Source organism: Pezoporus wallicus, unplaced genomic scaffold (genome assembly GCF_028554395.1).
Source record: "Pezoporus wallicus isolate ANWC-B61680 ecotype Strahan unplaced genomic scaffold, APGP_CSIRO_Pwel_v1 contig_8723, whole genome shotgun sequence".
Classification (NCBI taxonomy): Eukaryota; Metazoa; Chordata; class Aves; order Psittaciformes; family Psittacidae; genus Pezoporus; species Pezoporus wallicus.
In genome coordinates this window covers 1622776-1650223 of record NW_026635404.1, presented here as the reverse complement: position 1 = coordinate 1650223, position 27448 = coordinate 1622776, and the positions used below count along the sequence as shown (strand labels likewise).

At 48.7% G+C, this 27448-nt stretch overlaps 1 protein-coding gene across 4 annotated transcripts in view; it reads left to right on the top strand.

Annotated features, from left to right (window-relative positions):
* Positions 1–27448, top strand: part of MYH10 (myosin heavy chain 10) — a 93158-nt gene that overhangs the window by 18785 nt on the left and 46925 nt on the right. For all 4 annotated transcript variants that reach the window (XM_057423516.1, XM_057423499.1, XM_057423507.1 and 1 more), the window contains exons 4-5: positions 12742–12769; positions 25161–25263. In XM_057423516.1, the coding sequence (XP_057279499.1) occupies positions 12742–12769; positions 25161–25263 (131 nt within the window). The remainder of the gene's footprint in view (positions 1–12741; positions 12770–25160; positions 25264–27448) is intronic.

The following is a 27448-nucleotide window of genomic DNA, read 5'->3' as shown; positions in this document are numbered from 1 at the left end:
ATCCAGCTGCTGCTTGAGGAATGCCCTGGCCAGGAGCTCCAGGAGTGGTTTGCGGTGGTTTGGTTGTGGAGCACCAGGGATCGGAGGCAAGTTGTGCAAGGAAAGGCAAACCTGGAGTGCTTGATCTCGGAGGTGCTGCCTTTCCTGCAGGACTTGTAAAGCTGGAGTGTGAACCCAATCAGGGCGAACAGCAGCGAGGCTCCGGGGATGCTCCGTGGCAGTCAGGATGTCTTGTCAGGAAGAGACTCATTACCTGGAGCCTTGACCTCAGCAGAGGATGAGGTGCAGTTCAGCTGCACACACTGCAGTTCCCCTGCCCTCCCTCAAAGCAGTAGGGTGGCAGGGGCTGGTAGCACAGGGGGGTTAGTGGGTTTCTCCTCTGCTTCCTCTTCATTTTCTCTTTGTGGTGAAGCAGGGAGGAGCACACATAACCCAGGGGCTTTTAGGTATAGTGCAGTAGTTCAGCCCTAGACAGAAGGCACATGCAGAGCTAGGGAGGGTTGGAGCTGCACAGAGGAGCACTAGGCTGAGCTTTCCACTGCTGCTGGGCACTTGACATGGCCGTAAGGAACTGGTTTCCTAATCCCTGTGACAATGGTGACCTTAATTCTGTTTGGTAATACAATTTGCAAGACTTGCTGGTGTTCTTCTGTGCTGCTAAAAGTTAGAGGCAGTAGGAAGAGGAAGGTATGAGAGGGGCTAGGGTTTTCTGTAAGGAAAGAGCTTCTGCAGGTCTGAGAGCTCAGTCAGGACTGCTTTACCAGCAAGGGGAGGTGATTTGGGTGAACGTAGCACTGATGTTCTTTGTCAGTGCTTTTCCCATACTTTGCTTTGCCTTTTCCCTCCTCCCCATTCTGCCACTGCACTCCTAGAGGCAGCATGGTATTGTTTGATTACACCTCTTTATTCATTGACCTTTAAACCTGCTTTGGAAGAAATATTAAGGAAAACTTGTTGGCTTTTTGTTGCCAAAGACCAGCTTGTGCTAATATCCCTCTTGTATAATTATGCTCAGTCTCTCCTTTTTATCCTGTTTCCCTGAAGACACCTTGATGAGCACTGAATTAGCACTGGTATTTTAGGACTGCCTTTAATCCTGTTGCAGAGGAGGTTTATCGGAAACGGCGTAATACGTGAACACTTGGTGTTGGAGGAGCCAGTATTTCCTGCAGATGGAATCCTTCTCTCTCAAAAACATTGGATTGATCTATATGTTTAGTTCATCTAGACTTAAGCCCTCCCTTTGGGGATGTGGTGTCCTCCTGAAGATCTGCAAGGAAAGAATTGTCACTAAAATGTGACAACTCCTTTCTTTAAAGGTCTCTTAAGTCTCAAATAAAAGAGGAAAAATGGCTCTGAGACTTCAGAAGCCTGGGAGTGATGAGCAGTGTGCTCTGTTAGGTGGGGTGTATGTGGAACCTCTCGCATGTGCAGTTCATAGTCTTGGTATTTTCATTGCATCCTTATTTACAGGAGATGCCCCAAAGCTTTTTAACCAGTTGCAAAGGGCAGGGTGGGAATCTGAGCAGAACCAGCTGCTTGGTACACCTGATGGGAAGGATTTATAGATCTTATTGTTACACTGCGATTGCTGGGTGTTCGCTTTGTCCACTCAGACTGGTGTGGAATGTAAATCCTTGGGTGACAGGAACGTTAACATCTGGATGGTGTGGGTACCAATAGGAATGGGATACACAGTGGTCTTAATGGCTGAGTGGAGGGAAAGAGATTCATGAAGCAAGAAATGAAGTAGCCAGGCCCTGAAATCCATCCTGCTGAAGCAGTTTTCTGCTTCATTGTGTTTGAAGCTCAATGATAAGTGCTTCTGCCAGCTGAACCTTTCATGCAGTACGTGAGCTCCTTCCCCTCGCCTTTCTCTTCTGCCTCTTGGTACCAAGTTTGTGCTGCCGTGACTGTGAAGTTTCATTGCCCCTTACTAGACCATCTCTGACTGACATTGGGCTGATTACTTATTGAACATGCTTGAACTTAGTTTCTAGAACTCAGGTGGACTATTGTGCCTTAACTCTTTTGTTACTGTTGGAAGTTCTGGTGCTTTATGGTACTTGTGACAAGGGTTCCCCACCTTTGGTTTTCTCTGTGTGAGAATGTGTTTGGAACCCTGCTCTTCATTGGTGTCCAGCCTCAAGGTTACAGCTGAATTAGGCATGATGATATTTACAGTGAACAGCCTTTGTTAAGGCTCAGTTGCTTCCAAGTGTAACTTGAAGTGGTTGACTCAAAGTTTTCTGCCTTTCTGGTATTTAAAAACGAGGCAGGAGTGACAGTTACATCACCAGTTCTTGGGTTCTTTGGTGCCTTTTCTCCCCACTTGTGAAGGGCTGTAGCAGATTAGCCAGTTCCAAGGTATTTTCTGTTGATATTCTGACCAACTGATGATGATTTTCAGTTTAAAAGGTGCTCTGCTGGCCTCGGAATTGAGCTGTGGCTGTGCTAGCCTGCAGCCAGGAATTCAAGACTAAGTGTATCCCACTTACGAAATCACTCATGAGATGAATCACTTTGTGCTTGTTGCTCAGCCAGCACTTGCTTCTACTCTGAAGCTTCAGTTTAAATTAAACTCCATTTATTTTGAGGTAGTTGTGAAATGGATAATGCCTTTCTGTTTGGCTTTTGCCTTCAGATGACACACATCAAGACATTATTGCTTGTGCAACACAAAGTGGAATGTGTTCTGTTTTTGCCAGCACGTTGCCTTGCACCAGGGGCTTTGGTGTTTGCAGAGTGCCTGGTTTCTATCATCTTGTCTGTGAACGAGGAGTTCAGTTACACTATAGCTGCTACTGCAATTGGAGTAGCTCCTTTTTCCTCCCCCTTCGTCTTTACTTTGTTATAGTCTCACAAGGAAGCAACATGAAGCAATTTCTATCATGTAGCAAGTGCAGCAGAAGTGGTGAGGTGCTGGTGGTGTTCTGCTCTTTGTCTTCAATAATCCAAGGCTCACGCAGAATCACAGAAGAGTTTGTGTTCAAAGCTCATCCAGTCCAACCCCCCTGCAATGAGCAGGGACATCTTCAACTAGACCAGGTTGCCCAGAACCACATCCAGCCTGACCTGGAATGCCTCCAAGGATGGTGCATCCGCCCCCCCATTGCCAGTTTATGTCTCGGTGTATTTCTAGCTTCCTGTCACTTCTCCATGCTTAATACTTTCGGGTGTTTGGCTGGTTATGTCCTCCTGACAGACTTGGTGCACCGTCCTCAGTGGTGAGAAGCTGTGCTGCTTCACAAAGCTCGTGCCTTTCTCAACACTCAGGGGCATTAAAACTCTATTCTCAGGCTTTTTGAGAGTGATGGCAGAGCCATCCAATGGTGTGGAGAAGGAAAATCCTGAAGAAGCAACAGGAAAAACCTCTTTATGTGCATCTGCTCAGGGAAGCTCTCGGGCAGGGAATGCTCCTCAGAAGAAAATACCAGGGAGTCGCTCCCAACCTGAGGGGTCAGTAAATAGAAAAATGATGGTGGCAAACTGTGGAAGAGCCAAATTCTTCATGTCGGTGGTGGAGTAGCTGCATGGGAGCATCTGGCACAGGTGATGGGCACCAAAGTGTCGGGTGTCAGCTGCTGGGTCCCATCTCTTTGTGATTCCTCTTCAGATCTGGGCGTCTGAAGATCAATCTGCTCATGGGTGGTGTCAAACATGGTGGTAGAAACTGTTCAAAGTGTAAAATTAGCCTTTGGAGGATCACTCATACACATGTAATCATATCTAAAGACTCTGAATGGGTTTTCTAAAGAGAGCTCATGCCTTGCAGATGTGTCGGTTTGTGGATGAATCTGTATGGATGAGGACTGGCTGGTATGGCCTGCGTGGCTTTCCAAAAGTAGTCTGATAACTCTCCTAACCAGAGGCTCTCAAGTAACTGCCATGAGAGGAAAAGCCTTCAGGCACATGCAGAGCTGGTTAAAGACTCAGCTGTCTTGTCCACTGTTTTCTGCTCTGTGTGCTTTGGCAGGATTACTGTTGAAAACCCCATGGAACCTGCATTCACCATGTTCATCCTTCTTGTTCATAAATGCCTTGCCTGGGAAAGGGTAAGGGTTCTGAGGGGATACTAGGCTTATATCAAGCATTACTGACTGGAAATAGCGTAAGGAATATATGCTGCTTATGTTTAGGAAGATGGCAACTGGGAGAAGAAAATGCTTGTGTTGGGTGCATGAGCGAATGGGAGTAAAAGCTCTCTTGGCCTTAAAGAAATGAAGGTCACTGTCTTTCCTCCCAGGGAGAGGAGATCGTAGAGTCCCAGACTGGTTTGTGTTGGAAGGGACCTCAAAGCTCCTCCAGCTCCAACCCCTGCCACAGGCAGGGACACCTTCCACTAGAGCAGCTTGCTCCAAGCCCCTGTGTCCAACCTGCCCTTGAGCACTGCCAGGGATGGGGCAGCCACAGCTTCTCTGGGCACCCTGTGCCAGTGTTTCTCTTTAAGAACTACTCAGAATGAAACCAAACAGAAAACTGTTTGCAATATAAGGAGGAAGCATTAACTTGGGGCCTTTGAGAAAAGGATTTCGATGTTTGACCTGTCTCAGTTCACTGAAGGTATCCATTCTTCCCAAATCTTAATTGTAGACAAATGATTATCCTGATCATTGCCGGTGTGTGGACTTGGCTGTGCTCTACCTGTCCATGCTCACCACGTGCCCAGCTGAACACTTGGGCATGTGAAGTGATGGAAACTCATGAGCTTTTGTCTCCTGAAACATCTCAGGAGACTAACAGTGGCTGTTACGTGTTCTTGGGCAAGTGCTATACAACTTCCAGTGGTGTTCAATGGGTGGAAGAAGTAATCGAGCCCGCTGCTGAAGAGCAGAGGTATAAGGAGTCTGTACAGCAAATTTGGGACTTCACATCTTTTCAGATAAACATACTCATCAAAGGGCTTTTATGGATCTTAGAAAATACCCATCAGGAGATTGCTGACTTGAGCAACTTATTGCTGGGTTCTGGGTTAAAATCGTTGCTGTGGCTGACCCTGCTGGGGTAAGGGGTTGTGCTGGACTCAGTCTTTAACGTACTGTTAGCATCCTTGCTGTTCTCTCAGACTTCGAGTTTGGGGGCAAGGGAGCAGCTTAGGAAGAGCCCACTAGAGCACAGTTTGCAGCTGGTTTTGTTAAGTGGTTTGTGCTTCCTTGTTTGTTTGGCAAGAAGAGCTCAAGTTAAATGAGTGAGCTTACATGGCACATCTTCCAGTTAAGGACCTCTTGGAGTCGTGGTTTCAGTTGACAATATGATCTTTGTTGAGACAAAGCTGTCCTACATGGGAAACAGAACAACTGGAGCAGGGGTGCAGAACCGAAACCGCTCCTATGACAGTGCAAATAAACCCGTTCCAGGCTGTGCTTTGCCAACTGCTGCTAATCTGAGGCTCCTTCTAAGCAGCATTCAAATAAAAACTGAAAAGCAAGTGTAGGGGCAGCCTGTGTAAGGGTTTGTTTTGCTCATTTCCACTAGGAAAACATGAATTGGGAAGGCTGAGCATCCTGGAGTCACCTCAGTTGGAAAAGCCCTTTAAGCTCACCCAGTCCAACCATTCCCCAGCCCTGCCAAGGCCACCCCTAACCCATGGCACTGAGGCCTCGTCCCCACGCTGTGTGAACACCTGCAGGGACGGTGACTGCAGCCCTGCCCTGGGCAGCCTGTTCCAATGCCTGAGGAACAAGCAGCATAAGCAAGTCCCTGCAGCTCTGGCTGGAGCACGTTAAGAAGTTGGTGCCTTGGGGATCGTTCCCCCCTTCAGCAAAGCTGTACTGAACCTGTGTGTGAGAGCCAGGCACTGCCCTTGACGTTGAGTCAGGCACATCAGTTGTAGCTGCCCCTGGCCAGAGGGGTTTCTGCTGCCTGGGTCAGCCCTGGGGACTGTGCAGCTCTCTCTGGGCTCTCTCCAAGCTGAAGCCTGACTTGCGTCCTCTGCCTGTCTCCACAACCGCAGCACTCGCCTGTTCCCAAAAGCTAAATAAATCTGTATTGCATAATAGATGAGGGGTGTTTGCACATCCTGTTAGAGATCCATACCCGTTTGAATGGGTTTGCTGGGGAAGGAATGCGTTACCTGTTAAATTCTGCTCACAAACGTAGCAACAGTGGGTTAATTCCAAAGTGAGACTTCCTAAAGCTTCTCTGAATGACAGTTAATAAAGGTAGTGGAAGGTGGCCAGTGAAAATATAACCCATGTTTGAGCTTATGCAAGGCTCATGAGGACTTTTAACAAAGGCAGGTAGTGACAGAGGGAATGGCTTTAACCTGCCAGAGGGGAGACTGAGCTGAGCTCTTAGGCAGAAGCTCTTCCCTGTGAGGGTGCTGAGGCGCTGGCACAGGGTGCCCAGAGAAGCTGTGGCTGCCCCATCCCTGGCAGTGTTCAAGGGCAGGTTGGACACAGGGGCTTGGAGCAAGCTGCTCCAGTGGAAGGTGTCCCTGCCCGTGGCAGGGGGTTGGAACTGGAGGAGCTTTTAGGTCCCTTCCAGCCCAAACCAGGCTGGGATTCCGTGACTGAGAAAAGCAAATTGCAGCTCTGTGGTGTGCAGTGAGAAGCTGTCCCGGTTCCCCTCAGTGGGCAGGGCACAGTCTAACAGCTATTTGTTTTCTGGTTATGCTGACTCAGCCCGGCTTGCCCCTCTAAAACAAATGTCACAATGGTTTCTTTAGGAATGGGGGTGATTTTGAGCCAATGTTGCTCATGCTCCACTCGTGACTGTGCAGCACCCGTGGGTCAGGATCATGCTGGGGATGCTGCTTTGTGCAGGGCATGGAGCTTCTGCAGCCCCACAGGGGATACCTGCGCTGAGTGCTGTGGGGCCAACCATGGCTGGGGCTTGCCTGACCCCTGCTATGCTTCCCCTGGTAATTATTAACGTCCTTTGCAGCCAGGCAGCAAGTACTGCTGGACTCTGGCTCTTGTCATTTGGCTCCCATCTGTTAAAGTGAGGGATAGAGCAGCTTTACAGAAAAACCCCAAACCAAACAACCCATGTCGTTTGTTACTCTAACTCCACAAGTAGCAGGAACGCCTCTGCATCGATGCCTCTGCCTCACACAGGAAAGGTGCTTTCTCGGCCCTTCCCTAAAGGGCTGTGATGGGTTTAAACTAAAAGAGGCAGATTCAGGCTGGATGTGAAGAAGAAATTCTTTTCACTGAGGGGTACTAAAACCCTGGCACAGGTTGCCCAGAGAGGTGGTGGATGCCCCATCCCTGGAGATGTTCAAGGCCAGGCTGATGTGGTTCTGGGCAACCTGGTCTGGTTGAAGATGTCCCTGCTCATTGCAGGGGGTTGGGCTAAGTCAGCTTTGAAGGTCCCTTCCAACCCAAACTATTCCGTGAGTTTCAAAAGACCAGGAGGTATCTTGGAGCAATGAGACAAAGTACACAAGAGAGGCAGGAGGGAAATCCTGGTCTGTCTGCGGTGGTTTGTGGCAGTTCAGCCTGACAGGCTTCCTGAGGCTGCTTTCCAGGTAGAGGAAATGGAGTAGACACCATCTGTGTCTTGTATCGTGCTTTATGAGGAATTCCAGATAAACGGAGAGCTGGGAATTGGAAGTTGATTTAAGCCAGTGCTGCTGTTGGCATTGGGCTGAAGGGAGAGTCCAGACGTAATTCTTCATGGACTGGTGTCTGAGCAGCACTGGGGGCTTGCAGCGGGTTGTGGAAACAGTGTCTGAGCACTGATACAGCAAAGCCACTGGATCCCCCTGGGCAGTGGAGTGCACCTCGATTTGGTCTTGCTTCTAGTGTGAATTAGCATCACACATGGTAGGACAAAGAGAGGTTCTGCAAGGTTATTGCCTGCCAGTTTCAAGACAAGAAGAGTTGGCTGTAAAAACTGTCCAAAGATGAATAGGCTGATGATAAAGCAAGGAGAAAAAGATAAATGCAGCATCAAGGTACGCTGAGGGATGGTGATCCCCTAAAGAGTCCTTGAGCATTTCTGACCTCCAGAGGCTTATTCCTGCTTTTAGAAGCATAGTGCATAGTGCAGTGATCCTTCTCATCTTTCTTGAAGATACCTGTGATGTCTCCATCCTTCTAGTCACCTGAGACCTCTCAAAGAGATGAACCTGACAATGATATTGTCCAGCTCCTTTAGCGTTAGTGAATGCAGTGCATAGAATCCCAGACTGGTTTGGGTTGGAAGGGAGTTTAAAGCCCATCCAGCTGCAACCCCTGCCACGGGCAGGGACACCTTCCACTGGAGCAGCTTGCTCCAAGCCCCTGTGTCCAACCTGGCCTTGAACACTGCCAGGGATGGGGCAGCCACAGCTTCTCTGGGCACCCTGTGCCAGCGCCTCAGCACCCTCACAGGGAAGAGCTTGTGCCTAAGAGCTCATCTCAGTCTCCCCTCTGGCAGGTTAAAGCCATTCCCCTTGGCCTGTCCCTACATCCCTTGTCCCAAGCCCCTCTCCAGGTTTCCTGCAGCCCCTTCAGGCACTGGAGCTGCTCTCAGGTCTCCCCTTCAGGAGCCTTCTCTTCTCCAGGCTGACCCAGCCCAGCTCCCTCAGCCTGGCTCCAGAGCAGAGCTGCTCCAGCCCTCGCAGCATCTCCATGGCCTCCTCTGGACTTGCTCCAGCAGCTCCACGTCCCTCTTGTGCTGCTGCCCTGGAGCTGGATCAGGACTGCAGATGAAGCATCAGATTCTTTGGGCATGGTCAGGTTCCTTTAACAGTCAGTCCCGGTTCGATTAACTGCAGGTTCTGTAATTTGGAATGTCAGCTCAGTAGTGCTGGCAACAGACACGCTGTTTCAGAAGTTCACTGGAATGTTTAATGGGTTCCTGTTGGCAAAATACTGACCGTGCTTCTTTGGGCTGCCCTTGTCTGTTGGTGAAGTTGCAGAATGTGTGTTGAGGAGGGAATGACTAAGCTGTACACAGCAGAGGTTGTTGCACAACTGGAGGTAGAGGTGAAGTGTAGGATAAACAGCGCTATTGCAGCAATCCCTTGGTTTGTGTGTGTCAGGATACAGTGAGGTGGGTGCTCAGCAAACAAACTTGTGCCTGTCACTCTCGCCCTTACGCTGGTTAGAGGTGTTTGTTGCACGTCACTTCATGGTGTTAAGTGTTTGGTGATAGTTTATGGGGTAACCAGGCAACATTTTAGAGACAAACACAAAATCTCAAGGCATGCTTGGTCTCTGTAACCAGATCCCTTCCTGTGCTTATCAGGCCAGTAGGGCTGAGCTTGGGGTTGAGGAATGGCAGATTGTCAGACAACCCGCGAGCTCTGCGATGCTGTGTGGCCTTTATGCCCCAGTGCTGTGAGTGCTGTCACAGCAGCAGAACCTGTGCTGATGGGCACGTCTCTTTGCTCCAGGCATTGACCCATTTTCACTAAACTTGTCAGGAGTTCAGTTTGCAATGTCCTTGAATAGATGGATATTTGAGCTTGTTCACCTGCAGCAGAGGGCAAATACACAGCAGATCTTCCAAGCCTGGCATCCACAACAAACAAGGCGGTTGAGCGGGGAACCAAACTGTTCTTGGTTTATGCTCCATGGCACCTGGGTGTTTAATGCTGTCTAAAAATACACAAGAGCCCTCCAGTCCCACTGCGCTGCTGCCTCCTTTTAGAAAGACAATTCCTCCCATTTGAGAAATAGCAAAGAAGTTGCTGCTTCCACCCCAACAAAAGCAGCAACCTTGGCTCTGTCTGCTGCAGAAATGGGGCTGGTGCTTTATTGCTGCTGAATAGGTGCTTCGTGCTCTGGAGAGAGAGCAGAAAAGCTGTGTCAAAAAGAATGAGCCACAAGAGCCCTGTGCTTGGCTTTCGGGCAGGACAACCCTTGATGTACCTGCAAACAAGAACCGCTTTCCTCTCCATCACTACCTGAGGCTGGATGTGCAGCAGCCCATGGCTTGCTCTTCAGCTGGAGTTGGGGAAGGGCAAGACTTGCACATTAACCTTTTTATCTCAGCACGCTTACTTCATGTTGTTACTTAAATGAAGGCTGGATACAAAAGGGAAGATGCTTAAGGGGTGATGGGGTTGTGAGAGAGGCAATGTTCGCATGGAAGCTACTGTGTTTGACAAGAACCGTAGGTGCTGTTGAAGCAATGGGAGATGGGTTAAACCCAACAGGAGGTAATACAGCTGTGGAGTCGTTTTCATAGCTTTGTGTGCTTGGTTCAAGCTCAAGAAATGGCTGCCCAGTTGGGATAGCTCCAGTTGGCTTCTTCCATTCATTCCGAGTCAAACTGTGAGGGATAAAGGCAGATCTGGGCATTTGCCGTACTTAGAATATCAGTATAGTGAAAGGGCCAGTGGAGCAGAGGCAGTTGTAGAGGGTGGGCAGCCCTGTACTTGTCAGCTCTGCTCTGTGCTTGCAGTGCCATTGCCTTTGAGTTTTGGTTGGAAACTTGAAGACAGATTCTTCCTCTTCTGTTTGGTTATCCTGTATCAATCTATGAATGACTCCAGTGTGACCACAGCAGAACCAAGGCAGGCTTTGAGAAGAGCTGCCTTGTTAAGTACAGTAACTCTTTTGTAGGCAGACTCTATAGCTTTGAGCTAAGACTTTACAGAACATCCTGCCTGAACCAATTATCCAACAGTGCATTTGAATGTACATCTGGAACCTGCCCTGGAGTTAACAGGGGGTTTGTTAGGTTTAGTCTGTTAGGAGGGGAAAACAGCTTCTGTAGTTTGGTAAGGGAAGGGATGTGGGATAATGTTTTGTGTTCTGACAGTCAAAACTGCATGTATTTTGTTATATATGCATAGGAAGGGAAACATTGGGGTCTGTTGGTCCTGGATTTTCAAGCCAGAAGATGTGGCAGCTCTCCTGCAGCCAGGCAGCAGGGTGGTTTGTGGAGCTGCCTGTTGCTGTCTCCAGAGTACATCCCTCAGAGCAGGTTTAAGGGAGCGTCGGGAAAACCAGCTGCCAGCTTTCTTGTCCTTCTTGCATTCTGGTCATTCTCCTTGGCTTCTCTTCAAAGCCTTTGGGAAGTTCAGTGCTGTACATGGGAGCTTTCCAGATGTGGCTCTTGCTGCTGCATCAGCGAGATGACTTTGGTTCTGCAGCAGGAGGTGTTCAGCACTGGTGGGTCTGGCCTTGGGGTGCAAGAGCCTGCTATTGGGTGTAAGCAGGGGGAGAGCAGGAGTGAAAGAAATGCTTTGATGTCTGATACTCGACCATAAACGGGAGATTTAGGTTAGATGCGAGGAAAGAGCTCTTCCCTGTGAGGGTGCTGAGGTGCTGGCACAGGGTGCCCAGAGAAGCTGTGGCTGCCCCATCCCTGGCAGTGTTCAAGGCCAGGTTGGGCACAGGGGCTTGGAGCAAGCTGCTCCAGTGGAAGGTGTCCCTGCCCATGGCAGGGGTTGCAGCTGGAGGAGCTTTGAGATCCCTTCCAACCCAGCTAGGATTCTATGGTATGGACCACGGGTTTGTTTCACACCTATGAATCAGGTGAGGAAGCTGTCTGTTAATCCTGCTTGGACCGAACTCTGTGCCCTAGAAGGAATACTGATCCTCACATCACCCATTGCTCCCTTTCCATGGTCAGTCAGGGTTGTGATCAAGCAGCAGGGTGGCAGAGAGTCCAACATGTAGTCCTGAGCTTCGCACCTGAGCATCATAAGCTTGGTTTCATTTATTATAATGTAATCCCTTATGAATTACCCCCTGGAATGGAAAACCTGTTTGAAGTTCTGAGCTTCAGGAGGTGGTTGTGTGTGCTTAGAGCCAGTGGCCAGCAGCTGAAGTGTGAAAGCAAGATCTGCCTGATGCACACTTTTGAACAAGCTGTTGACCTCATTGAAAGCTCTGGCTGAAACAGGGGGTGGAGATCACCTTTACCTGCACCCTTTGACTTTCTGCAGGTGTCTGTGAATGTTTTATTACAGAGATTTTAATGGAGAGTGTGGATTTTAATAGAGTGTATGATGTTGAAATATGCTGTAAGACCCTGTCATTACGGAGCACCTCTGGCAGGGTACAACTGACCTGCAGGCATTCCTTCCAAAGGTCACGAGTGTGGCAGTGGGTGGCACAGAAGTGCTGAGTCTGCCTCTGCTCAATGTTTCCCTGGGTGTCCTTTGACAAGGCTTTAATGACTCAGCTAAGTTATGGAAGCACTACAGGCTTGCAGCTTCATTTCAAAAAGAAAACAGAAACCTGTAAAGCCCTTGTTTGGGGATGTCAGTGCTGCTGCCAAGTGTCTGCTCATTGCTGTTGTGTACTCGAAACTCTGTTCTTACTTCATGCTTACAGATTTAAATGCTTTGATTAATCTGGGAAAGGTTCATACACAATAGAAACCATTGGGGCAGCTTTATCTGAAAATCCCAGCCTGGTTTGGGTTGGAAGGGACCTTAAAGCTCATCCAGTTCCAACACCTTCCACTGGAGCAGCTTGCTCCAAGCCCCTGTGTCCAACCTGCCCTTGAGCACTGCCAGGGATGGGGCAGCCACAGCTTCTCTGGGCACCCTGTGCCAGCGCCTCAGCACCCTCACAGGGAATAGTATAAAAAGTTTATTGTGGATGATTATTAAATTCAACCCAAATTTTGGCTTTATTATCTGAAATGGTGAAACTTTTAGGAATGTCTCAGCTGTTGTTTGGGGAGGGGGTATGTGTGAACTGGGACTTTAAGGGATGTTATTAATATTGTTTGAGAGAATCTTTACAATTGTTAAGCTAAGTTTTAAAAGATTCCTTAAAGGAAAGTATTTTGCAAATTCAGGAGAGTGCAAGCAATCGACCTGTAACCACGTTTGTTCTTGTTTTTCAGACCGTGAGGACCAATCCATTCTCTGCACGTAAGTGAACACTTTTCCTATGGGCATTTCTGGGAATCTGACTTGTGGAAGGGGTCTTGGATACAGCTCTGGGAGTCCACCCTTGGCTTTAACCTTGGCCAGCAGTGCCTGGTGGTTAAAGATGTGGCACGAAGCGATACTTAATGTGGGGTTGTATTATTTTAATACAGTCATTCACCTTATTGAAAGCTTTATGGGCATGTTCTTTAAGAAATGCATTTGAGATGTCAGATCTGAACCGGAAACAGAAAGCTCTAAGAAGGGAACATCTGCCTGAGATGCTGGGCTGTGGCTGCTCAGTGTGTAGCACCCCAAGGGGACGTGAATCAGAAGCTGGTCTGGAAACCCCATTGAGCAGCAGCTTAGCGCTGGATCTGCTTCACATGGAGAGCTCTGAAGCAGCTGACACCAAGGTTTTGCTGTGTGAACCTGCAGTGGTCCCACCCAGGACCAGACTTCTGGCTTCAGCTTAACTTTCCGTGTGCAGTGGTGGGTACTCAGAGCGTGAGTGCTTCCAGCCATACGAGACTGCTGAGCTGATCTGTCTTTGGGCTGCTGTTACATGGGATCCAGTTTCCTGGCCTGCACAGACTGTGTCTCTGCAGCCTCTCCTGCTTCACTAGGGGTTGGCAGGCAACGTCAGCTCATTCAGGGCACGAAGCTGGCAGAGACCTGAGCCTGCCACAGAATGGTGCTTTTCAGCAGTTCCATTCTCCAGGCTCAGAGGGGTAAGCCCTAGCCTGGAGCAGGAGGGATGACCATGCAGGAGGGCAACTGCCCCTGTTGGCAGAAGTCTGCACTTAGGATGGTTCATCTGTGCTGTGAAACCACACTTGGGTCTGTTCTGAAGCTGCTTGCTGCAGTGGTGGGTATAACCTGACATCTAACGGGGATAGAGGGGAGGGTGGCACCTCCTGACTCCGCCTGGCTTATGTGGCTCAGGAGCACGCTGTGTGGCAGGCAACGTGTGCCGGCTGCGCTGAGGACATTGCTGGTGAGGATAGCAAATAGAGCTCATGGTCAGGGTCACTGCTGAAAGAGACCCGGGCTCAGTTTCCTTCTTGACTTGAAGGGATTCAAATCTTCATCTCCTGCTTCCTACAAAACTGCCTTAGCTCCAGCCTCTACACAAGGCTGAAGGTGGATCCTTCCAAGCCACACTTTTTTGAACTATGGGTACCATGAATGCAAGATTCATGGGGCCTGAGGACACAGAAGCAAATACAGTTCTGTAGCCAAGATAAAAGTTAATCCAGTTAACACAGGCTTGTCTACATCTGTGGTTCCTGCTCTTGGTAGGACTGCTGTTTTCATGTGATGACTACTTCATGTGCAATGTACAAAACAGCCCTCAGAGCAGGGATGGGATCCCAGGGTGAAAAGAAATGCTTTGTTCTTGTGTGTTTGTGGGTATTTCAACAGTATGTGCTTGCCCCAGGGGAATTCTTCTGAAGCAGCTTCATGTTTGGTGCCTGTATGTGAACCGTGCCCTCCTTTACATGGTCAGCAGAGACCACAGAGGTTGGAATGGCAGCGCTGCAGGATTTAGGGCACGTCTGATCTGTTCATTTGCAAATGGGAATGCCTTTTTCTCCTGCCTTCAGTTTTACTGTTACCTCACCTGTCAGGTCACCGGGAGCTTTGATCCTTCTGTACTGAATAGACAACCGAACCCTGTTTCATATCTGGTACCACACACTTCAGCACAAAGTATCTGCATTGGGGGTAGGTTCCACACCCTGGCTGGGCAGCCGAGAAGCTGCTCATTGCACAGCCTTTACAGAGAAGATTGCTTTCACGCAGCCAGGGGCGAGGAGTGGACACATGTCCTTACAGCCAGACCTCAGAACGGGACCACATCCACTACTGAGGACTGGGGCTGCTGGGGACTCTCTTGAGTGCAGGCTCAGATGATGAGCTTGGGCACATCTTCTGCTGGACATGTCAGTGTCTGGTGACAGATCTCCACTCCATGCAAGGTTTCAGCAGCAGTGGATGATGCAGCTCTGAAGGATTTTAGCACTGGCCTGGAATCTTGTCACAAAACTGAGTACTGAAACTATCAGTACCGTGACCCTGGGCAGGTTCTGTTACCCTGGAATTCAGTGTCTTTGTTGCACCCATGGTAAAGGCTACACATGACAGAACCTTTATAAAGCTGGGTGTGAGCAGCAGATTCCTGGCTCTGTTGCCTGCCTTGGTGCTTTGGGGTTTCCTGCTCAAGTACTTACACAGAAGCACGGTTGAAAGGATCAATGTCACTGGACACTGTTCACAAGGAAATACAAGTTTCCTCGGTAATGTGGACAGATCCGGAGCCTCAGAATTATCAAGGGTGAGACATCAAATCTCCAGACTGGATGTACAGGACCAAGGAACATCCAGTCTAGGTCTTAGCTTTTTGAGACTGTGATGACGCATGATGTGATGGATGCTGGGATCCGTGGTGTTTTTGTTACCATGAAGCAGAACACTGAAGTTCCACCATAGCCCAGGAGACCTTGCTAATGCTGCCTAACCATCAGCACCATTTAGATCCTGACTGTAAAAAGGATAATAAAAAGGGCTTAACCAGACTGCTGCTACCATTAATAAACAGTTCCCTCTTCAAATAGGTTTGTCTTAAGCAGTGTTACAACTGAGCCCAGTTCCAAGGGAAGAGCCATCAAACCCACATGTATTCCCCTCATGTATCTTTTGAACAAGCAGACTCTGAAGGCAGCTGTGGGCTGTGGTGCTGCCCCTGACGTGGCTTCCTCTGAGGGGGAGCTGTATCCTGGTGTCAGGTTTGTGTTGCACTCATACTTGACATCTGGCTGGGATGTTAAATCCTCTTCATGAACGGGACAAGGCTGTGGCAAAAAGTCCCTTGTGTAGCAGACTAAAGGGAGCTCTCATGTTTTGATCAGGAGCAGGCCAGTGTCCAGGACTTGTATTGCATTGCTGTTTCTGTGGTGAGGAGGTATATTCTGTGTGTGTCCCTTCCATTCCATGGAAATACAGGTCTTAGACTAAGGCAGGAATAAATAAGGTGGAATGAGTGTGTTTTAACTGCACCAGAGGTGGTTTCAGAGCCCTCTTTGGCAGTTCATAAAAGGCTTGAGACATCTCACCCCTGACTTGGCTTGGGACCTGGATCACCCGACTGACCCTCATCTTTAGTAGAGCTAAAAGTCCTCATTTTCTGTTCTCCATAGGATGGTTCAAGCTAGCTAGTGAGAAAGGAAACATCCCCTGACGTGTTGGGTGGACCATTGCGGTGTGCCTGTCATTCTGTTTCTGCCTTGACCGTAATTGTCTCCAAGATGTCCATAGAGACCTGCTTGATGAAGGTCCATCTGGGTAGCATCTTTACCTATCTCCCTTCCTCTGATTGATAAGGTGTCCTGGGATTTTGCCTCCTATGGCCAGATAAGCACTCAAGTAATAACATGTGGACAGCACCTTACCGGGTCTCCGAACTCATCCCCCTTTTCCTCTTGACAACCAGGAGTGCTGCTCTCAAGGGCATTCTTTCATTGGTGCTGGGGTGAGCCTTCAGGTTTGGTTTTGGCTCTCTCTCTTCAGGGACCATCTCTGCACTGTTTCCTAGTTCTGTCTTAGTGAATGTCTGATCCATTCCTACTTTCCTGGAAAACCTTTAAACGCTCTTGTTTTTACCTCATTTGCAAGATGAACTGAAGCTTTTGATCCCTCTGGACTCAAGAGACAGCTGAATCCTGATTTTTGTCTGGTACACGTGGTGGTTTTGTACCCTAGGCCTGAAAATGTGTGGCTGAAATTCAGGGTTGAGGCTGTTCATTGTCTTCCCCGGTCCACATCTCTAGGGAATACCGCTCTTTCCCTGACAGGCTGCAGTTCCCTTCCTGCAGCCGCTGTTCTAGGAAGCAGGGAGCTGTGTTCAGACATGGCATGAAGCTGCAGGGCGGTTAGCGTGTTCTCTACCATCACACACCGTGTGCAGGGCGCTAGCCCTCATGGATGGCTCTCCAGGCACGCCTCTTCTCATGTCTCGGTTCCGAGGGTAGTGGGATTACTTGGAGGTTTCCTGTCTCAGCTTCGTCACCGTGAGGAGTCCTGCATGAACCGGGGATCTGGAAGTTCGCGATATGTTCTCAAAGTCAAATTTAACACCAGGAGAGGAGAAATCCCCCAGCTGCTGCGTTCCCATGGTGCTTGTCTCAGCAGAACATCTTGTCCTTCACTGAACATGGGAGCTGGCTCTTCAGAAGGGTATTACATCGCCAGCTGATGGGGCTGTCATTCAGTTCTCCAGTCCAGACCTGGTGACTAACACAGATGAATTCCTCTCTCGCTGCAGAAATGAGTTGTCTCTGAACACAAAATGCTGTGCTGCCTCCTTCTTCTTTTGCCTCCGTCTGTTCTCTTCCCTTTCCACCCTCGATCCTTTAGGGAACCAAATATAGACACCTGCATTGCCACGGAGACTGCTGAACAGGGCTTTATTCTGAGCTAGTGGCAGATAATATGCAGTGACTTCCTTGCTTCTGCTCTTCTTTGTTTCACTGTGCCCCCACCTTTCACCCAACCACACCTCTGCCTGTACATGGTTAGTACCTGAGCCCCAGGGACAGAGTTGGATGAGATTCCTTATTAAGGACAGGGTTTTCTTGGGGTGAACCAAGAGTCATTTTTCCATGTTCATTCTCTTTGGTGAGCCCCCAGCTGGAGCACTGCATCCAGCTCTGGAGTCCTCAGTACAGGAAAGACATGGACCTGTGGAGAGGGTCCAGAGAAAGGCCACAAAAATGATGTGAGGGATGGAGCATCTCTTCTGTGAGGAAAGGCTGAGAGAGCTGGGGTTGTTCAGCCTGGGGAGAGCTCCAGGGAGGCCTTGTTGTGGCCTTTCAGTTCTCAACAGGGGCCTATAAGAAAGATGAGGAGAGGCTTTTCAGCAGGGCCTGTTGCGACAGGATGAGGGGTGATGGCTTTAAACTGAAAGAGGAGATTCAGGATGGACGTGAGGAAGAAACTTTGTCCAAGGAGGGTGGTAAAACACTGGCACAGGTTACCCAGCGAGGTGATGGATGCTCCGTCCCTAGAGACATTCAAGAGCAGACTGGATGTGGTTCTGGGCGGCCTCATCCAGTTGAGGATGTCCCTGCTCATTGCAGGGGGATTGGACTGGATGAGCTGTGAAGGTCCCTTCCAACCCAAACTATTCTATGATTCTGTGTCTAGAAGGACTCATACCTGCTCCAGGGATCAATCCTGCTTTGCTCAGGTTAGTAATGATGCAATTTCTTATGTGCCCTTGGCCTTCCAACTGAGAAACCCTCAGCTGCAGGCACAAACACGTGCAGTTCCAAGCCCATGGTGCAGGTGATCAGACATGGGTTATTGCCTGGGTAACAGCGAGGTGGGAGGAACTGAGCGAACATTGATGCTGGTAGTTCCTTTTTGTCTTGGCAGTTGGCTGCTTGGCTCTTGGGCTGCCAGCCCCCGACAGACTGTCAGTCAGGTGCTGCAGCTCGGGCCTTTGTGAGTTAGTTCATCAAGCTTCCCAATAAAAACCAAGCCCCAAACCCAGCACCTCTCTGGGGAAGCTGGGCTTAAACCTCATCACCCCGCTTGGCTGGAGGGCAAGTGAGAACTTTCCTTTGTAAATGATTTGCTTGCTGAAAAGAAAGGAAAATATGTTATTGCAGCAGCTTCCTGGGAGCAGCCTCCATTAACCCAGGATCCACTGAAATCAGTCCCAGAAGAGTGGTGCTGGCTTTGCCACGTGCACCCACCTCATGGAACACTTGACTCCTGTAAGATGAGGAGTTGCAATGTATGGGTTTGCAGGCTGTTTCCTTGGGGAAGATGCTGCTGCTGAACCTTTCCTGCAGGTTGTTGCTTCTCTTCAGTTACTGCTGTTTGTCAGCATTAGCCTGGGCTGTTCTCCAGTAGGATGGTTCCTGCTGCTGGGTCCTGTTGACCAAGAGGAAGACATTTCTGTTGTGGAATCTGAGAAACATTCTAAGAATATCGGGGCTGTTCAGCCTGGAGAAGAAAACCTCAGAGCAGCTTCCAGTGTGTGAAGGAGGCTACAAGGATGCTGGCGAGGGACTCTTCATCAATGGCTGGAGTGACAGGACAAGGGGAATGGGTTCAAACTGGAACAGGGGAAGTTCAGGTTGGAGATGAGGCAGAAGCTCTTCCCTGTGAGGGTGCTGAGGCGCTGGCACAGGGTGCCCAGAGAAGCTGTGGCTGCCCCATCCCTGGCAGTGTTCAAGGCCAGGTTGGACACAGGGGCTTGGAGCAAGCTGCTCTAGTGGAAGGGGTCCCTGCCTCTGGCTGGAGGCTGGATGTGGATGAGCTTTAAGGTCCCTTCCAGCCCAAACCATTCTATGATTCAAGCCTTCCCTGGCTCTGTTGTTCAGCTGCAAGGCAACTGCTGGGAAGTCAAATATGAGAATGTGCTGCCTGGCACTTCTTTGAGCTGTTGCAATTCTAGGTTGGAGAATCTCACCACAAGCTTCTGGTATTCTCAAAACTGAGACTGGGTTTGATAAACAGTCATTTGGCAGCCGCTTGCAGCCCCACATGGGTATCTAATCTGCACTGGCTGCAGTAGGAGTGGTGGGGTGTGGAGGGAATAGAGCCTGTTTAGTAAAGGACAACAGCAGCAAATACCAAGCATTTTTGTATACAACCTCTGGCTGGAATCCAGCTTGTAACATTCCCTGGACAACTGTGCAGAGATGATGGGAAGTGTCTAGAGAGAAATCAAAGAGCTATAAAGCAGCCGTGTGAATAGTAAAGCCGCTTAGTGACTCTTCTGCACTAGCTCAGACTCTCAGTTATACCTCTTTGTTTCAGCACGTTAGGCAGGTGATTAAGGCAGCCTGCAGTGACAGGTCTTGACTGTAAGTATCTGTTAACGTGTAACTGGAAGGTCTGCTCGGTTGTGTCTGAGAATAAGTTTCTTCTGTTCCTTGCAACTGCTGTTGTGAGAAGAACAAAAGACCCTTGTTGGGGCTCTTACTTTCGCAGTTACTTGCTCCTACAACCCCTGGAAGTGCTCACTGCATGTGCTAGCGTGGTACGTGGCTGCTGCACAGGAATGGAGGCATTGCTGGCTGAGGAGCCGGTGACAGGCTGGGATTCCTGTGCCCTGGGCAGTGGGTGCTGAGGAGGACTCACACTAGCACTGAGGTGATGCCACCTGCAAAAGGACCTTCTGCTTCCAGATGAATGTCTCACCCCAGAGCTTGGTGCTGAGCAGGGATGATAGCAATAGACTGAAACTCGAGATGAAGGGGGAGAAATCTTCCCTGTGAGGGTGCTGAGGCGCTGGCACAGGGTGCCCAGAGAAGCTGTGGCTGCCCCATCCCTGGCAGTGTTGAAGGGCAGGTTGGACACAGGGGCTTGGAGCAAGCTGCTCCAGTGGAAGGGGTCCCTGCCTGTGGCAGGGGTTGGAGCTGGATGAGCTTTAAGGTCCCTTCCAACACAAACCAGGCTGGGATTCTGTGAAACTCCTGGGGCAGAAGAAAGGTTCGGGTGATCCAGGCACCCAGCGTGGAAAATCCCGGCTTGTTCGGTTAGTTTTCCAGGAGTGTAAATCACAGAGATGGTCTGCAGTAGGCAGGTGGCACTAACAGCACCTGGCCATCCTGAGTACTGCTTATCTTCACAAATACTGTTCATTTGCAGTGGACTTTGCGTACCGGTAGCAAGATGAAGAGAAGTCTTTGAATTTCAGAGGTTGGTTTGTACGTGTGGGTTTGTGTCCATCTCTCCTGTGTGGCTCTTGACACTACGCACTGCCTGTCCTGCGTAGCCCTGGGCTGCTGGGGGGATTAATGGCCAGCTGGGTGGCGGTGGAAGGGTGCCAGTCCTTGCAGTGAGACTTCTGGAAGTGCCTTTAAACTAATCTGACTTCCCTCAAATCCTTTGCCAGTTCAGGAAGAGGTTGTGGTGTTGTCCTGTCCTGCCATGCTGTGTGCTCTACCTGTCTCAAGATGTGTAGATGCTTCAAACCTACCTGACAGTAGGGAGAGCAACTGTTTCACCACTGTTTTCCTCTAGAACAGTAGCTTTCCTTAGAATGGGTCTTTCCCAGGCAGGCATTTGACCTGTTCCTGGCACTGTGAGTGGGCTGGGTGGGACAAGAGTGCTGCTCTCCTGGCAGTCGGTGGACTGGCTTCCTGACCCACGAGTCCTTTCCTGCTGTGTTTGCTGTGCCTGTTCTCTAGAAGGCAGTCTTTTCAGACAGGGTATTCCCTGTATTCCTTTTGTTTCTGTGCAAGAGCTGGGCGCAAGTTGCTCAGGAAAAGAAATTGCAGCTGGTTGAGAAGATGGTCCCTAATAGTTATGAACCAAATCACAGCTGAGATGAGTTTGCCCCAAGCAAACTCTCCTGTATCGAAGGTGATGCTGCAGCTTCACAGGCAACAGATTGAAACCCATGGCAAAACTCAAAAGTGCTCACACTAACTAAGCTTTTCCTATTTTAAATGTGCTTGAAGCTGCTTCAAAGCAGAAGCTTTGCTACAGGGAAAAGCACTTGAACTCCATATACTGGGTAGATTTACCTGCAAGTGTTGGACTTCTTGTCCTTTTGTCCTTTGTAACACAGTTTGGAAGGGAGAGATCCTTCAGTTAATTGATGGAATCACCTCATGCCTCCAACTTGAGACTGTTGCTGAAGGTGGTTTGCTTAATTGGATGTGCTCTTTGACACAGCCCAAGTCTAGAGTTGATGGAACCTTTTACTTCACTCATGAGGTTTTATCTCTGCTCGTAGTGGAACTGAAAGTGAAGCAGAGGGAGATGAAAAGACCCTGCTGAAGCCATTAGCCAGGCTGCTGTTGGCTGAAGTTTGGCAGGGATCTCAGCAGAGGGGTTTAGTTGTTTAATTCATGGTAATATACTGAGTTGTATTAAAACAAGGGTTTGAACAAGTTAATCTTTACCTTCATGGTACCATCTCATTCCATCAATCCTGCGCTGGGTGATAGTCAGAGTTTACCTTTTTTGGGCAGGTTGGTGGAGGTAGAAGACTTTAATTTATTTTTCTAATCTGTGTGTTTGCACTCCTGGGAAAGAGCTGAAGTCCTCAGAAACCATTATTCCTATAAATGAAAAAAGGGCTTTATCCCAAATCTTAATTCTTTTGCAGTCTATGGCAGCCGAGCTATCTACCACCGCATCCTGCAGGAAATACTTGGCATACTTGTAAGCTCCAGGGAGCGGAGAACTAGGATGATAACATCCATTTAGTGCTGCTTTTCACTGAGGACTTGCATAAAAGCTTTATCTAAAAAAAGCCCCAACCCACTATTATATTGAAAGGCTTTTTAGCAGGAGGAATGTGTTGGGAGCTTTCGACCTTCCTGTCTGTGTACAGCTTTACTGGGGCCTCCGCCAGAAGAGTTGTTGGTTCAGAGACTCCTAAAACTGGGTGTGCTGCCCTGTTAGAAAGCCAGCATCTGGACTGTATTGGTTGTGCTGCTTTCTCTTCACTGCATGCGTCCGAGTAGATTTTCCTTCCTTAGAATTTAATCAACTTCCTATAATTTGACAGAGATAATGTCTCTAGTTTGAAGGGCACAGCCGATGTGTTCCCTGGCCCTGCTGACAATGAGAACAAATTGTGGTGTTTTAAAATGTAAATGTTTATTTTGCTGTACTCCTTTTCTTACTTCTCATACCTGCTGGAATGGTTTTAGCAGTAAGCATATTTTAATACCCATCTAGAAACAGGCAAGACTGCTTTTGCTGTTGCTTGTAGTCATGAGTTATGTTAATATAAACACTAGTAAAAGGGAGACTAGAAATTAAGGCTTGAGAAGGAGGATTTGGCATCAGGTCTTGTTTTCTGCTTATCAGTCTTCGTACTTGTATGTGGTGATTCTGGGCTGGGGAGACATGGGGCTTTTCATTGAGAGTTCTAGCGGTCCCAAAGTACACCCAGTTTCGGTGTTGCATATTGATGGTATCTTGGCAGAAAGGATCTCCAGGTATCCATTAGCTCCTTCTCCCAGTAATCTTCTCTGGAACCAGCTCTTCAGGTAATACGCTCCAAGTTTCTCCGTGCAATGAGCAGAGCTGGTGTAATGAACATGTTTCAAGGGAAGGACTCTCTCCATCTCCAGAAGTCTTCAGTAACCCAGTGCAGTGATTTCTGCTCTTTCATATTCCCTACCATTTTCCCCTTGATGGTTGGCTCATGAGGAAAAATGGAGCAAAAATGGGTTTAGACAGGTTGATGCAGCTGCTTCTGAGAGGCAGATGCCATCGGTACATCTTGGTTGCTTGGTTAACCCTCTGAGCTGTGGTAAATACCCAGAGCCTGTCTGCAGAATCACCTTGTCCAGGGTTTCAGTTCAGAGTTTTCCCTTGCAGAGCCTCGGGGCTGATCAGCTCCATCAGTCAAACGGACCAGCTGCTGCACCCTAAGCTTGTATCCAGCTCTTGGGGGCTCCTCTTCATGGTGGATTGGTGAAGCTGCTGTGGGTGAGCATCTGTCCTTCCTTGCTCATGGCTGGGAAAGGGCACACAGTGCTGTCTCTTAGTAAGAGGTCGCCTCTGCTTGTGCTGTTACCCAGGGGGGTTCCCATGGTTTAAAACGATTGGAAGGTAAAAAGGAAACATGATTGTTTTAGAGTCCAATCTGGGGTGATATCCTTTCTGTATATGCAAGGTTGAAAATTTAAGTGCTCTATTGTCTCATTTTTCATTGACACAGAGATGATGCGAGCGCTGGAGCAGCTCTGCTCTGGAGCCAGGCTGAGAGAGCTGGGCTGGGGCAGCCTGGAGAAGAGAAGGCTCCTGAAGGGGAGACCTGAGAGCAGCTCCAGTGCCTGAAGGGGCTGCAGGAAAGCTGGAGAGGGGCTTGGGACAAGGGATGTAGGGACAGGCCAAGGGGAATGGCTTTAACCTGCCAGAGGGGAGACTGAGATGAGCTCTTAGGCAGAAGCTCTTCCCTGTGAGGGTGCTGAGGCGCTGGCACAGGGTGCCCAGAGAAGCTGTGGCTGCCCCATCCCTGGCAGTGTTGAAGGGCAGGTTGGACACAGGGGCTTGGAGCAAGCTGCTCCAGTGGAAGGTGTCCCTGCCCGTGGCAGGGGTTGGAGCTGGAGGAGCTTTAAGGTCCCTTCCAACACAAACCATTTCCATGATTCTATGATTTTTGCAGACAGTAGGGTGAGAATGGGGATGCTTCTGAGCTGCCTTTGTGATCAAGAAACTCGGGTCTGAAGGCAGTCAATACAGAAGCATGTGCAGACTGGCTGAGCACTCTGCTGTGCAGCATGGTGGAGGGAGGTATTTATGAAAGCTATAGAAGAATGTGCTCAGATCCCTGCTGGGCAATGGACGTTCCCATTGTAAGTGCCTTCGTTGAGAAATACACACATGTAAAATGTGCGCTTGTCATGCCTACGGAGTAGTTGGCTTCCAAACCGCTGTTTGTGCACAGCTCTGCAAGGACAGAAGCGCTTTCCCTGTTCGCATGCAGATCCCCATGAGCAAACCCTTCATAGTGGTGCCAGCCGGCAGTTGTTGTCTCACCCAAGATGGGATCTTCCTGCAGTAGTTTGCTGCCCTTGATCATGGCAAAGCCAGACCGGGTAATCCCTTTGGCGCTTGGAGTCACCCAAAGATCAGACCCAGGTTTTATAGCTGTAGTAACCTCCTTTGCGGCTGCAGCGATGTGCACTTGCGCTTATTTCCTGCCTGGGCTACCCCGTATGTAAAGCTCTCAGTAAATTCTGTCTAAACATGTTCTGTCTCTGTGTTACAAATGCAGTGTGTGTTTGCTGTCTCTGTTGATCTGTGGGCTGTACCTCCCTGTGCTAATACATTCAGTTCTTAATGAATTCATGTAGCCCTGTGGCCATAAATCTCTGTAAAGGAGGTAAGGGCCTGCAGTGGGCAGTGGAAAGAACCTGTTGAAAATGTGTTTTCTTGGGCTTTGGAACTGGCTGCTATAGGCTCTGAGTGTCCCCATCCACTTGGTGATTGTCATAAGCAGTTCCTGGTATGTGAAAGGTGTAAAAATGATCATAAATATCAAAGTGTGTCTGTAGAGATGTCATGAATTAAAAATCAATGTATGTATCTTCACTCTGGAAAATGCAGTCTCTGGTGGGGGCTGAGCCTGTTTCTTGTTCCTTAAGGTAACAAAGGAATTGAGGAATATAATCCAAACATTTTAGTCAAGTTAATGTTGCATACTGGTTCAACATCTCAATGCTGAGGAGATCTTTAGGATGAAGGAGGTCATTTAAACAAGTACCTTGTAGTCCCTGCCACGTGGGTGCTCTTGGGTTCAGGTGGGTAGGGAAGGTTTCTTGCGTGGTGAAAGCCATAAGTGGAATGAAATGAGGTTGATCCGTTGTTGGAAATGAATGTTGAGGAAACTGTCTGACATGTTTTGCAGAGGTGAATCTGGTGCCGGGAAGACTGAAAACACTAAGAAGGTTATTCAGTACCTTGCTCATGTTGCTTCCTCCCATAAAGGAAGAAAGGACCATAATATTCCTGTAAGTTGGGATATTTTCTCACTTGTTTCTCACTCTTTTTAAAGCTGTCATCTTTGCATGAAACCCACAACTGTTTGTTAAAGATAAGATGTAATATAATCCATGTAACTTTGTCTTAACCATTATTTTCTCTTTAGTAGTAGCTAAAACAAGCAGTTACATCCAAGCTTCCAGTCAGTGTTGGCTGTTTAACTTGTGTTGGGAAATGACAGGCTTTATGCAGCATTATACCTCGGAGCAGGATCAAAGCTTTCTGCTGCAGTAACCCCAGCTTTCTAAACATAGAATCACCTTGGGTAACTGTTAGTGAGTGGCTTTAGGTCCAACGAGACGCACTTTTCAGTGCTGTGTTTGTGAACAAGCTTTCTGGTCTTCCACAGGTTAACCTGTAGATGGAAAAATTCTCAGGCTCAAAAGCTGCTGTAGACTTCCTGTATCTAGAGGTCAGCAGCTAAGCTGGAGCTCAGATTTGGTAACATTAAACCCAAGAGTGTACACTTTTGTGTCGGAGAATCTTGGGGGTTTTGGTAACGTGTCACTCGCTCTGATTTATCTAAAGCTTCCTTCGCATTTCCAGCCAGACTTCAACATTTGCATTGAATTTTTAGCAATTCTTTGCTTTAAAGTAGTTGGCTGGTTTTGGGTATCTGTTGCTATGAGCATCTGGGTCTTGTTGTGGTGAAATATTAGTTCAACCTCAATTACACCATCCCTGGAAGTGTTCACAAACCATGTAGATGAAGCCCTCAGTGACATGGATTAGTGGTGGCCTTGGCAGTGCTGGGCTAAGGGTTGGACTTGATGCTCTTGAAGATCTTTCCCAGCCCAGCTGATTCAAGGGCAGGTTGGACACAGGGGCTTGGAGCAAGCTGCTCTAGTGGAAGGCATCCCTGCCAGTGGCAGGGGTTGGAACTGGATGAGCTTTAAAGGTCCCTTCCAACGCAAACCAGTCTCTGATTCCATGATTCTGCGTTTCCTCTGTTCTTTATTGTGTGGCTGCATCACTACTATGAAGTGAAGGCACAAACTAGAAAGGGGAAAGCTGGACTGAAAGATGTCTGTGAAGGGAAGGATGAGTTGCCCTTTTTAATGCAGTGTTGGTTTAAATTCCTGGTTGAACTGCAGCTGCATTTCCTACTCACCAGTGTGGTTGAATGGGATGGGGGTGTTAATCTCAAAAGAGTTTTGAAGATGTTTGTTGTAATGAGCTGCTTTATGAACGGTCGATGTCTGTTGTGATAAGGATTGGAAAAGGTTTTACTCGTTGTAAAACATAGTTTGGGCATAGTAAAGAGAGCAGGGTCCTTTCCTGAATAAAGGTCTAATACTTCAATCCTGAACTTCACCCATGCAGTACCTTAGTGAGTCCTGGATTAAACATATGCCAAACACGTACCCAAAATGCAGAAGGTTTGTGTAACCGAAACAGTTTTGAAACACAAATGACCCTCCCTTGTTCTGTAACAATTCATTTTCACTCATACACTGCAAACAAACCATGTCTGACCCACACACCTAGTGCTCAGGAGTCAGGAAGTGTCAGAACTGGGGCTGTAGGCACAGTCAGGTTTGTCCCTGTTGGCATATTCAGTAGAAGGCAGCAGAGGGCTGGTGTGATCCACAGGGCCCATCTGTACGAGCTTCGTGCACAGAGAAGATGCTAAATAAGCTTCTTAAATTGACTGCTAGTGATGGATTTACCCTCATCCATCCTGTTGCAATGACCAGTGTCTGCTGTGAGGCTGTTCTGAGCACTGCATTGAGAGTTTTTAGGAAGCAGTTTGCACGCTAATGAATGAATACACGTCTCCCCAAGACTGTTCTGAAGTCTGGGTTTACCTTTGCTATAGCCTGGCAGAATGCTGCAAAAGCATTACAAGAAAGTGTGACCCCTCCAATCCTGCTGGCACCTCAGGCTGTGGCCAGGACAGTGCTGTGGTTCTGCCCTGCCATGGCTGCTTTCCCAGTGTGTTCTCCAGCAGTGCTGATGGTGAAACATTCAGCTTATGTGAGGAGCATCACTAGGGGCTCTGCCCATCCCTTGGACAGCCTCATCACATTTGGCATTCAGCTGCTTGTCTGTGAGACTCTTCTTTCCCAACGGCCTCTTTCCTAATAGTTATTTTCCTTAGAACAGCTTCCAGTATCTGAAGGGGGCTACAAGGATGCCAGAGAGGGACTCTTC